Consider the following 13,955-nt stretch of genomic DNA (forward strand, 5'->3'; position numbering starts at 1 on the left):
GTGTAAAATCATTTTCCTGGTAGTGTAATTTTGCCAGATCTTACATTGGCAAGAACCCTTCAATTCAAAGCCTCTTATCTTACACCTTCTCCAGGGGAAGGTCCTATTAGGCACCTGGTGGAGTATATAGTCTATGTTAAATTTGACCCTGCCATAGTCTGGAATGGGTAGAAATCTTCTCTGGGCACTGAAGCTGCAAGCTGGCTAAGCCAGCTTTGCCTTCATGAGGCCTGATGGCCAGCTGTAGGACATGTGTAGGACAAGGAGACAGGGCTGATATCACTGAATATTGTGCAGAGTTCTGGGAGGGTGGGACATTGGAAGATGCTGACACAGAAGCTGCTCATGGACTGCAGAGGTCAGGGATTGGTCTATGTGGCTATTCATTAAGAATTAAGGCTGGAAGAAAGGACTGAAGTCAGGGACTTTCTCCTTAGCTAGTAGATGTGACAGGAGAGGGATCAGGCAACTCTTGGGCCAGGAAGGTATGTTCAAAAGTCAGAGAAGCTGAGGATCAGACAGAGACAGAGCAAGATCCAAAAAGCAATGAGACATAATGGCTGGATTCCTGTCAGGGAAACATCCTGCTCTCCAAGATTTATAGCTGAGCACTTTTGTTCACCGAGGACTCTGGCAACACTACTCTAAATTCGGGATGTAAATGGGCTATAGTCTCAGGATACTTCACGTCTGATTTACTTCTGACTTCACAAGTGATTTTTTTGCCATGGAAATTTCTCTTTTTGTTTCTAGCACCGAGTGGACTTTCTTCAGCTGATGATTAACTCCCAGAATTCCAAAGAAATGGACACTCATAAAGGTAAGCGAGAAGAGCTTCAGAGGGCCATTGATGAGGTGGCTCAGAAAGAGGGGGTGGTTCCAAGGTGTGGAGGAAGATTTTAGCAGATGGAATTTTGGCAAATTGAGAAAGAAAAGAATATGTTCAGATACAAAAGGTAGACAGAGCATTTTCCAGAAAAACCAAGCCATACTACCTGTTCAAAGCTTGAAGGGGAACCATAGACAAAACAATCTGTGGTCTGCCACAGGGGAACTTGTTTCCAATGTCAGTCCTGCAGCCTAATCCAGACCCACCGAATCTGCCTGGAAATTCACATCAAGTCTTCATCACATAAGGAGGTACATGGCCCCAGTGTTGATGACCGTAACTTGAAACACTTGTGGTTATATTTATTCACTAGCTTAATCTACTTCAAGTGTTTTTTTCCCTTTTTGTAATTAAGAAGTAACTGGTGCAGGTATGTGTACACATTGTATTTCTCTTTAAATCATCATCTATTACTTTTATCATCCATGGATGGTCTTTGACTAAAACTATTATTACTATGATGGTTACAAAATGATGACTCTTTACTTGTACCATTTCTTCTATATTTTGAATAATAGTCCATTGTTAGGGTGAGCTTTCTATACGTCATCATTATTGTATTTCTTTCTTTATATATGTCGGTATGATCTCTTATATTACTAAGTGTCTTATATCATTTTTTTCTTAGATCCTTGATTCTTTCAGATTTTTTGTCTGGAAGCCCTTTAAGTGGGCACCTGTTTTTTGTTTTTCCTTTCTTCTTTTTTATGTTTTCAATAGACTTTGGTTTTTAAAAAGATTTTATTTATTTATTCATGAGACACACGGAGAGAGAGAGAGGGGGAGAGAGAGAGAAGAGAGAGAGAGAGAGATGCAGAGACACAGGCAGAGGGAGAAGCAGGCTCCATGCAGGGAGCCTGATGTGGGACTCCATTCTGGGATGCCAGGATCACGTGCTAAGCTGAAGGCAGATGCTTAAGTGCTGAGCCACCCAGGTGCCCCAGACTTGATTTTTTATAGCAGTTTAGGTTCACTGCAAAATCGAGTGAAAGACATAGAGATTTATCTCATATTTCCCCTGCCCCACCTACATACAGCATCCCGAATCAAAATCCCTCATGATGTGGTAATTTTTAAATAATCAATATAACTACAACAACACATTATTACCACCCAAAATCCATAGTTTATATTATAGTTCATCCTTGTTGATGTATATGCTATGGGTTTCGACATATATATATAATGATGTATATCCACCATTAAAAAAATAGAGTATTCTGTATCCTTTTCCATATTATTTTCTGGGCATTACCTTGCATCCTGATGTCAGACATCTCAGATTTCTCTTCTGTTTCTCCTGATGAGCCCTGAACCAGCCATTTCTCCAAGAAACTCTGATTCCTTTTTAGTTAAAATGGTATTTAGAAACCAAATCTGGGATCTAGGAGTACTCGTTGCTACTAGGGGTTTTTGCTTCTATTTCCTCTCAGTGAGCCAAGTTAACAACATCAAATATATCTACACAGCACTGATCAACACAAATATTTCTTTATCCATAACCCATGATGTAAGTATGCTCTCAGTATTTAAAAGAAAAAAAAACAGGCTTAATTTATAGTTGTTTCTATGACAGAAATATTTCCATCATGGTTAATTTCAAGCCATCTGTGATTTGACAACAAGCTCACAAAATTGTTGAATATATAACAGTTGATTCTAGAGGAAAAGGATGGGCTTATTCTATCATACCATTTATCTATCTATCTATCTATCTATCTATCTATCTATATCATCTATCTATCTATCTATCCATCTCTCCTACCTACCAATCTATCTCTACTTCTATTCTATCTATCTGTCTATCTATCTATCTAGTTCTACTTTTTTCTCTGATGGAGGAAATATTTTATATTTGCTTGGTCCTGTACAGAAACACTGCACACATGTGATTTTTGAGCACTTACCATGTGGCTAGTGTCACTGAGCTCTGAATCTTATATTGTATTTAATATAACTAATTAAAATTTAAATATAAATAGCCGCATCTGCCTACCTTATTGGAGAGTACAGCCCTGAACTTTTATTATCATGGGGTTTGTGGTAATGGAGAGCAAGAATTTTTTTATATATATTTTTTATTGGGGTTCTATTTGCCAACATATAGTATAACACCCAGTGCTCATCCCATCAAGTGCCAATGTTTATAGCAAAAATGTCCACAATAGCCAAACTGTGGAAGGAGCCTCGGTGTCCATTTAAAGATGAATGGAAAATGTGTATATATATATATATATATATATATACACACACAATACACACACACACAATGGAATATTTCTCAGTCATTAGAAAGGACGAATATCCACCTTTTGCTTCAATGTGGGTGGAACTGGAGGGTATTATGCTGAGTGAAGTAAGTCACTTGAAAGACAAACATTATATGGTTTCACTACATGGGGAATATAAATAGTGAAAGGGAATAAAGGGGAAAGGAGAGAAAATGAGTGGGAAAAATCAGAGAGGGTGACAGAACATGAGAGACTCCTAACTCTGGGAAACAACAAGGGGTAGTGGAAGGGGAGGAGGGCGGGGGGATGGAGTGACTGGGTGAAAGGCAAGAATTTGATAGTTGAATTTACCCATAGCAGCTTCACGAAAAGTGTGACTAGGAAATCGGAACTTTGTAGACTTTTCTAGCACTTTTTGCATTGTTTTTAGCTGTGAATTATGGGTTTGTAGTGGGTAGGTGCTCTCAGTATCTAAAGGTCCTAACACAGGTTTTGTCAAATAGATTAGGACATGACCATGCTGAGTTTCTGCCAGGAGCAAATCAAAAGATATTCCAATTTATATTCAGAGTGGGGCCATTCACTAAGGAAGGTGAAATTCCAGGCCATGATTGCTTAATTCCATTCACTGGATTCAATTCGTCTATATTTCATGCTGGTCAGTACCTTGCCTTGACACATTTTTTTTCTTCTGCTTCTTTGGTGGCATTAATTAAGCCAGCTCCATTACCGGTCTTTTTTTTTTTTTTTGTATATTTCAGTTTGTATATGTACTATATACATATAGTATAACACCCAGTTGCTCATCCTTCAAGTGCCCTCCTCAGTGCCCATCACCCAGTCACCACATCCCCCCACCTGCATGAACAGATGAATGAATAAAGAAGATGTGGTATATATATACCACATCTGTGTTGTAGTTTCTGTACATATTGGAGATCATGCACTTGCGAAGTTGTGTGCCAGGTCTTCTACTAGCTGAGACCTCTGAAAAGGTATAATCCATGCTTCTCAAGCTAGGTTGTTCACACAAATCACCACATCTCATGAAAGCTCAGACTTTGATTCGATAGTTTGTAGGGTGAGGTTTGAGATTCTGCATTTCTAATAAACTCCCAGATGCTGGCAGATGCTGATGGTCCATGGATCACTCTTTGAGCAACAAGAATTTATCAGTAGCCCAATATTGTTCTCTTCACTTTCCACAAATATGTTTGGATGAAAGATCATTCATTTTTTCCTGACAATTGAGTCTTAGTATCACAAACTCTCTAAATAAATTTAAGTTCTCTTTTAGCTAGAAGAATATAAATTTTCCTGGGGAGAATGGTATCCCATGTTACTTACGACTGAAGTACTTTTAGGATCCTCCAAAGGTCATGCTACTAACACCATGTACATTAGACAGAAATGCCATCTCCTGAAATTACCTATCTGTGTTGGTGCGGAGGGGTGGCACTAGCAGGAGCAGATGGCCAAGAATAGTATAGACCATAGGAAGAACCAGAATCAAGATAACTTCTGGCTTTTCTGGCTCTGTAAGATAGACATCAGAGTGCAAACCACTCTGAGTTTGATTCTGAATTGCTTTTACATTTTCCCCAAGGGAATTGGGAGTTTCAAATGGACTTCTCATTATCTAAAGTGTGTGTGTGTGTGTTTTTTTACATTCACCTGCTATAGCTAAAATGTGTTTCTTCTCCTTTTAGCTCTATCTGATTTGGAGCTGGTGGCCCAATCTATTATCTTTATTTTTGCTGGCTATGAGACCACTAGCACTTCTCTTTCCTTCCTTATGTATGAATTGGCCACTCACCCTGATGTCCAGCAGAAACTGCAGGAGGAGATTGATGCGACTTTCCCCAATAAGGTGAGGGGGTTATACCTGAAGAAGGGAGTCAGTGTAGGTTTGGTTATGTCTCAGTAACAGATTAGCCCTTAAACCTAGTAGGTTTTCATAAAAAGGTTTACTCCTATTTCCACATTCGCATGTCAGATATGGGCCTTAGCAGAAGTTGGGAGTGAGTCTCTGCTCCATACAGTTATTGGTGATACCAGGTAAAGAGGCTCCATTTTCTTATACCTGCATTATCTAGAACCTGGGGACTTATTGTTTGCTTGGTAATAAGGAACTATGTGTTACTCACTTGATTTTCAAATGTTTGGCTCCTGACTTACATACATACATCAGTTCACCCCTCATTTGCAAAATGGTTTCCCGTAAGTTCATGTGAGCTAGGAAATATGGGGGTCTCCATGATCCTGGGTGAGCAGTGTATGATTCTACTACTTTCTACTACACACCCTTTGAAGTGTCAACTCTATTATTTCCATTTAACAAGTCAGGAAACTGAGCTATAGAGAGACAATATCACATAACTAGTAGTGTAGAATTCAAGCTAGGAGCCAAGTGCTTGGATCCTGATTGACCTCTAATCTGTACAATGTTGGGACTTACACAAAGCAGCAAGTGATAGACATATATTGCCCACACTGTTTTCAGATTTCTGCCCATCCTGAAGTTCCCTTCTTATGAAGAGACCTGACCCCTGGGTCTGGAGTGGCCTGTTTGGCAAACAGTGAGACTCCAAAGTGACAACTAGGAGACCCTTCCAGCAACAGAGGGTGGGGCTTAGAACAGGGTTCTGATCCCCTGTATTACTTTCCTAGAACTGAAATTGTGTGCCCACAATTGGTAGCATCCAATTGTAGCCTTCTCTTGCCCCATTTGCGTTGAAAGAAAGTAGTGTCTCCCCAAATTATTTAGTGTTTTTCTCCAAATATTGTAAATAGAATTGAAAAACTAGGAAGGCAGGATATTTCAACTAGGACAGTTTATGAGGAAGAGGGGAATTTTCTGTGGCACATTCTCCTTTCATGATACAGATGTGTCGCCCCTGTTTTGAAAGGAACAAAAGACTTCAACAGATTTCATTTAAGATTAAGGGCCATAGGGAAGGGAAAATATGATTAAAACAGAGAGAGAGTTGGGATTCTGGGTGATGGGCACTGAGGAGGGCACTTGATGAGATGAGTACTGGGTGTTATACTATATGTTGGCCAATAGAACTTCAATAAAAACAAATGAAAAAAAAAACAGAGAGAGACAAGCCATAAGAGACTCTTAAGTATAGGAAACAAATGAGGGTTGCTGGAGAGGAGGTGGAAGAGGGGTTAGGGTAGTAGGGTAATGGGCATTCAGGAAGGCACTTGATGTAATGAGCGCTGGGTATTATATGAACTGAGCAGTCAGTTCTAATTCTAATTCTTCCTCTGAAACTAATAATACACTATATGTTAATAAAATAAATTTAAACAAAAAATGTAGAAAAAAGGTCAAGGGTCACACTCTATTAGTCACTTTTGTTCACACAAGGAAGAAAAACCATTACCTGGTAGTGGGAAGGATTTCAGGCCCTGTGTAGGAGATCGTCATAGTCGTCTCCCCCAGTCATTACTATTGCTGCTTACGTCTATGACTCACATGTCAGTGAGCCATTGAGTAGATCAAAGGACATGCTAGACATTCAAATGTCCACAAATACCCTTTACCAAAATACATGATTCTTAGGTGTTCCTAATACTTCAGTAGTAGTATATACAGTGCATTGAACTTTGATCCCAAATCTCAATTTTTAAAAAGATTTTATTTATTTATTTATTTATTTATTTATTTATTTATTTGAGAGAGAGAGAGAGAGAGAAGGTAGAGACACAGGCAGAGGGAGAAGCAGGCTCCATGCAGGGAGCCTGACGCAGGACTTGATCCCGGGTCTCAAGGATCACACCCTACGCTGAAGGTGGTGCTAAACAGCTGAACCACCCGGGCTGCCCCCAAATCTCAATTTATCAAAATCTGTTTCTTTCCTTCCAGGCATTGCCCACTTACGATGCCCTTGTGCAGATGGAATATCTGGACATGGTGTTGAATGAAACTCTCCGATTATACCCAATCGCTGGTAGACTTGAGAGGGTCTGTAAGAAAGATGTGGAAATCAGTGGTGTGTTCATTCCCAAAGGGACAGTGGTGATGGTGCCAACCTTTACTCTTCATCGAGACCAGAGTCTCTGGCCAGAGCCTGAGGAATTCCGACCTGAAAGGTACAGGGAACCCTGCAAAGGGGAACCCACCCTCATATTGGAGGATATTCTGTATTTTCTTAGTATAGATGACAATCGTGTGGTGGTACAATGATTTATTTGTACATTTTTTTATTCTTAGAAGTATTTTTCTTGTTACAAAATGAACATTATTGTCCAAATTTTACAAACTCTAGTTGAGAATAAAGAAAATTAACATCATCACCAGTCACAATATATCAGGATTATTAATCATGTGATGTATGTCCTTGTGGATGTTTTTCTATGCATATATAGAAGCTTAAAAGTTAAGATGGCATTATATATTTTTGAGGTACTGAGTTAATGTAACAGTAAAGTATAAACAACGTACCATAATTGTGTTTGTGATTATATGTATATACATAATATACTTAACCATTATCTTAATTAAGAAAATGGGACTTTTTGTTACTTTAGTGTTTCTGTCCTCTTTAGCGCTCTGGATTTACTCCTTAGATTTTCGCATTCTGTGTTTGTAACCCTGCGCCACCATGTCTGCTAGGTATAGTGTGAGGACAGTGGCTGTGGTGCTGAGAGTTCACATCCCTGGCAGGAGGAGCAGCAGCCTGAGGACAGAGTGTGCTGGAGACCTGATAGGTCCTGTGCTGTCTGTGGTTGCAGTTCTAAGCATCTCTCATCTCTCTAGTATCTGGGATTTATCCAAAGTGAGGTCATCTGTTCTCTAGCCATTTAGACATCCTCCTTGGAGGGGTCTTGAGTTTTCTCTTCTGGGAATTCAGAGCAGAGTCTGGCTTTGGGTAAGCCTGAATTCTGCAAAAGTCCATGCTTTCCTGTTTATTGTATTGGTGGGCAAAATTTGGATGAGTTTTTTAGAGACCTAGATGTTTAGCCCCCGACTAAAAGTCCCTGTTAGCAGAGCTCTTTTCTGGGCTCATGGTGTCCTTAGTGCTAGCAATGCGTCTACACATAGTACTTGCTGAAAGAACTTAGAGTTGACCAAGTCATCTGTTTTCTGGACCAGGAGACCTGATGGCTCCCACAAGTTCAGCTGTTCAGTCTCCTATAGCTTCTCAAACAGAAACCAGTGATCACTTCTGTACTTGTTTATGATTCATTCAGCCATGAGAGGAAGTGCTTACCTACATGTGTTAGGAACTGTGCCAGGTAGTGAAATCCATGTATTAAAAATATCAATTATGAATAATTAAAAAAAGATTTTATTTATTATTTCAGATAGGCAGAGAGTGAGTGAGAGAGTGAGAGAGAGAGAGCACAAGCAGGGGGGAGGGACAGAAGGAGAAGCAGGATCCCTGTTGGGCAGGGAACTTGATGTGGGGCTCCACTGGAGTACCCTAATATCATGACCTGAGCCAAAGGCAGACACTTAACCAACTGAGCCACCCAGGTACCCCTTATGGATAATTTTTTAAAAAGATTTTATTTGTTTGAGAGAAAGCAAGCATAAGCAGGGGGAGGAGCAGAGGGAGAAGGAGAAGCCCCAATATGGGGCTTGATTACAGGACGTGAAGATCATTCCCTGAGCCAAAGGCAGATGCTTAACCATCTGAGCCACCCAGTCTCCCATGTTGCAGAGAATTTTTGACACATGCACAAACATTATATAGACACAAGTCTATGAAATACTTTTAATGAATTTATATATGCCCACCACCTGCCTGGTAACTACTAACCCATATCAGCTACTCCATCCACACACCATTATAATTCTTTTACTGTTTTCCATATTATTTTAAGGCATATCATGGAAACATTTCAGTATGTTCTTCATGATAAAAGGAGTTTAAATAATACCTCACCTAAATGCCATTATCATTTTCCCAAATCCACATGTTTCCTTAATATAAGTATTAAGGAATGAATTTTTTAAAAAGATTTTATTTATTTATTCATGAAAGTGTGTAAAGAGAGAGAGAAAGGCAGAGACACAGGCAGAGAGAAAAGCACAGTCAGAGAGAAGCCCGATGTGGGGCTCAATCCCTGGACTCCAGGATCACGCCCTGGGCCAAAGGCAGGCGCTAAACCGCTGAGCCACCCAGGGATCCCAAGGAATGAATTTTGAATGAAGCATAGGTCTAACCCAAAAGGAATTTATAGTGTCTTAGAACAGATAGACAAAAACTCAATGATTATAATGATTATACATAGATCTAAGTATCATTATAGTGGAGTAGCGTCACGTGCCCATGTAAATCATGTGAAAATCTTTTCCGTGTAAGTGGTTGGGAGTGGTCCTTGCAGGGAGTGTAGGGATGTGAAGGGAAAAATAACAATGGTAAAACATAGGAGGCATTTCTCTACTTCCTTTTTCTATGAGCATGTGACCAACATAAGTGGGAATGGAGGCATCAACCTACCTTTCCTCCAGTCAGGCTCATTTCCTGCTTGCCTTTCAAAGTGTGAACATCACACCACCCTCAATATAATTCTAGTGTCTAAGGTAAATCTTTTCAACAGCTTTATGTCATGTCCTCAGCAAGACTGAATGCTCCCATAGGGCAAGGGGAATCCAACGACCTGTAGCTTACAATTGTCATAGCAGAATAAGCATAGCAGGATTACAGTAAACAACCCATCAAAGTTTCCTATATACTCCTGGTTGAGAACCCCAAACATGTACTTCTTGTGGTCTTTATGATTAACTAAACTTGTTTTCCACTTCCATTGTGGAGCCAGGTTCAGTAGGAAGAACAAGGACAGCATAAATCCTTATACATACCTGCCTTTTGGAACTGGACCCCGAAACTGCATTGGAATGAGGTTTGCGATCATGAACATGAAACTTGCCCTTGTTAGGGTCCTGCAGAACTTCTCCTTCAAACCTTGTAAAGAAACACAGGTCAGAGAGATAACGTTCTGCATAAATAGTGTTTTATTGGTTTTTTTTAACTAAGAGATATGAAATAGATGTGTGTGTGTGTGTGTGTGTGTGTTTGTGAGCGAATGTGCTCATTTATCCTTAGTAATTTGTTCTATCAGCCCAGTAATCTATTAGAGTCATCTGTGGCCTTGAAGGGTCCTTTAGCTCTTGAGTGCCACATCTGTGATTCATAACCGCCCAACCATAAGGGTCATATGTCAGTATAGTTCACATGAAATTATTATGCACAGTCCTTTGATCTTGAGCAGTGTTTTAAATCTCTTTCAAGTCCACTGAAAGGAAAGGAACACATTGTGCACAATCATGATGTGCAATGTGGTGATAACCATGATGTGACTTTTGAATGATGCTCTTCTCCACTACAATTTATAGACACTATTGTGACCATGGTTCTCAACCTTGGTTTTACTCTGAAGTCAGTGGGTTCATTAAAAATCCTATATTCTAACATAATTCACCCAGAGAATGGCTTTAAATGTGTCCCCACTGATTCTCAAGTGCAAGCAAGGTTGAGAGTCACTGGTGTGAAACATGCCTGACTGATGTGAAGGAGTCCCATGGTCCAGGCCATCCTAGCTACTTGGCTCCACCTTCTCCAGTCAGGCTGTGCTCCCTTTCCATGCTAGTCTGTTATCATGGATGGATGTTTCCATGGGAGAGAGTACAGGATGTTTATCAGTGTAGATGTTCATATGATAAAATGTGTAATAAACACTCAGGATGGCCTACAAGCTTCAACGTATACAAAATTATCTCTCTCACTTTTCAAAATTGTTTGCCATAATAGGTAAGAATCTGTCTTAAATTTAAATACTCATCCTTTTTACTTAAAATTTAAATATAAAAGTATATAAACCAATATGAGTTTGTCTCCAGCCTGGTACTGAGTGGGTGGTCAGTAGATACTCTGTTGAATGAGTGATGGATGAATGCTTACATACTCCAGTCTTGACAACTTACAGAATAATTTTAAAGAATCAGAGATATATGAATCTATAAGTAGTATTTATATATTTGTAATGCATTATTGTCCTTCATATATCTTGCCTGCTTTGCTTCTGTTGTTAGCTGGATTTTCATGGTCGTTTCTCATATACTTGTTTAACTGTTGCAGATCCCCCTGAAATTAAATGCTCAAGGGATTATTCAACCTGAAAAGCCCATTGTTCTCAAGGTTGAGCCAAGAGATGGGAGTGTAAATGGAGCCTGACTTTCCCTAAGGACTTCCTTTTGTTCTTCAAGAAACTATCCCAGAACACCAGAGACCTCAATTTCCTTTGATTATGTGGTTTCACTCATGTAGGGAATATAAGAAATAGTGAAAGGGGTTGTAGGGGAAAGAAGGGAAAACGAGTGGGAAAAATTAGAGAGGGTGACACAGAATGAGAAACTCTTAACTCTGGGAAATGTACAAGGGATAGTGGAAGGGGAGGCAGGTGGGGGGATGGGGTGACTGACGGGCACTGAGGAGGGCACTTGACGGGATGAGCACTGGGTGTTACAATGTATGTTGGCAAATCAAACTTCAATAAAAAATATATTAAAAACCCCAGAAATGATCCCTGGGTGGCGCAGCGGTTTGGCGCCTGCCTTTGGCCCAGGGCGCGATCCTAGAGACCCGGGATCGAATCCCATGTCAGGCTCCTGGTGCTCGGAGCCTGCTTCTCCCTCTGCCTGTGTCTGCCTCTCTCTCTCTCTCTCTCTCTCTGTGACTATCATAAAAAAAAAAAAACCAGAACAGAAATGAAGGTGGGCTTCATGTACAACCTGTGACAGATGACTAGGGATTCCACACATTCATTTAGCTTTCTCTGGTATCTGTGTAGAGCATTATATATTATGGGGAATAAAGGAAGTAGCTCATAAGTGCCAGACATGTAGACACAGTTTATCTGTTTCACACAGACTACCCCCAGTTTGTACCATCTACTACCCTGAGTGTTGATCTAGAATAAAACTTTCTCAATAACTTTATCAACAAACTTTAATGGAAACAGGAATTATTGTGGTGGTGGTGGTAATGACATTTATATCACATGTCTTATTTGGAATATTCTACATTGAATATTACACTTAGCAAGTCAATCAACATCTCTTTACAAAAGTATTAACATGGCTTCATCCACATTAAGGGGGGAATCTATAGAACTGATGAGTAAGAGCCAGTGAATGAATGCTTTGACCATTACAGTCCCTGGGTGAATGGAGCTTGTTCAGAACTCCGATGTGCTCAGTTAAGATAGGTGAGAGTTAATCTACTGTGACTTTGCCTATTGCTCAGAATGTATATTTCTAGTTTAATTCTACAGGTTTTGGATCACATGTTTTTTTTATATCTCTTGATTGAGGCACTTGGTATTATATTATTAGTTTTGATTTAATATTTTCGTGTCCTCTTCCCTGCTGTTCTGGTAGGCAGCGAACATATTTGTCTTTGTGTTCCAGCCTCAGCTCCCAACTGTCCTGACACAATGAACATCAAATAAGAGACGGTTGGTTGTCCAGTTGTTTGGGAAGAAAGGCTAAAAGCATTTGTCTGTTTCAGCTGGTATCAGAAGATGAATAGGATTCTTCCTTTCCAACTCTCCCTTCCAGCCCCTTCTTTCGCTTCTCCTCTCCTTTTCCTTTGTTTTCCTTCCTAGATAATTCAGTCCTTAAGCCATAGGTGGGGCACAGGCGAGAGGGTAGCCTCACATTGGAGGTCAGGGACAGAGAAGCGAGTCACAGTGACCTGACTCCAAGTTAGAGACTGAGTAGGGTGGGGAGGGGGTCCACATGGAGTGTGTCCACATGGAGCATTCTGGCATGGCTGTGGGAGCCCAAGCTAGGTGAGAAGGGTGTCCATATGGAGGCGTGGCTGGTAAGAGCCCCCAGAGCCTAAATACAGTGTATAGAACCCAAGTAAAATTGTGGGGGTATTCATGAGTGTTGAGGGATGGAGTAGGGATTAGTTACATGGAGGGGGATTTATCAAATAAGTAAATATATTAATGATAAATTGTTTCAGGAGTTTCTTACCGTAAGAGTAGGGAGTCATTGATTTGGAAAGGGAGAAAACCAAAAGAAGCCTATATAGTCAGAGATTGAAAGTGAGGGTGTCAATGTAAAGTCCTGCTTTTCTATAGATAGATGATAGATTGGTAGAAATGTTTGTCTCTGTGTGTAAAAACACATTTCCCCTACCTCTCTCCACAGATAGTTCTTAGAAACGGTGACTTTGTAAGAGCCTTAAGAACACCTTGTATCCAAATCTTGGCTTATAAATGTCATTTTCCACTAAAAAGAACTAGAGCTTCTCAGATACATGGCTGATTCCACTCTGAGACAGCACATGATGAACTTGGAGCAGGTTGTGCTACACAGTGATAGGGACATGTCCAAGGAATGCAGAGCCAGCTTGAGGGGCTTCACCCACCCATAAAGCATGATTTGGGTATCATGATAACTAACAATAAGAAGAGATTATAACCCCTTGAATAAAATAGGAAAACAAATACACAAAGGTGGAGATAAATACAGAGATAGATTACAATTGATGAGGACACTCACACAGTTTCAGAGTACTAATGCTGAAACACTCACGAGTTACCAAAAGGAAAGAGCAACTCATACAGTGGAGCCCTAGTTGACCAGTAAGCATCATCAGGAACAGGAGGAAATGATGGCAAATCACCCTATAAGATGCAGTGAGAAAAACTCAGTGGCACCTCTGGGATATGCTTGCCAAGGAGGCAAACCTGAAAGAAATCCTGAAAAAAGTCAGACAAACTGAAGTTGAGGAATACCTACTCCTAATCTGTAGCTGGTGTGTATTCTTCTACAAAGTCAAGGTTCTTAAAGTTATAAAAAAGAA

General features: G+C 40.1%; 1 protein-coding gene across 1 annotated transcript; it reads left to right on the forward strand.

Annotated features, from left to right (window-relative positions):
- Positions 1–753: 753 nt before the first annotated feature.
- LOC119879491 (cytochrome P450 3A12-like) lies at positions 754–11,649 on the forward strand (the record flags this gene model as incomplete). The annotated part of the gene is made up of 5 exons (XM_038589742.1): positions 754–820; positions 4,830–4,990; positions 6,995–7,221; positions 9,898–10,060; positions 11,217–11,649. Coding segments are annotated over 5 exons (714 nt in total), but the record flags the coding sequence as incomplete, so codon positions are not given.
- Positions 11,650–13,955: the final 2,306 nt, after the last annotated feature.

Source organism: Canis lupus, unplaced genomic scaffold (assembly GCF_011100685.1).
Source record: "Canis lupus familiaris isolate Mischka breed German Shepherd unplaced genomic scaffold, alternate assembly UU_Cfam_GSD_1.0 chrUn_S91H250, whole genome shotgun sequence".
NCBI classification, from domain to species: Eukaryota; Metazoa; Chordata; class Mammalia; order Carnivora; family Canidae; genus Canis; species Canis lupus.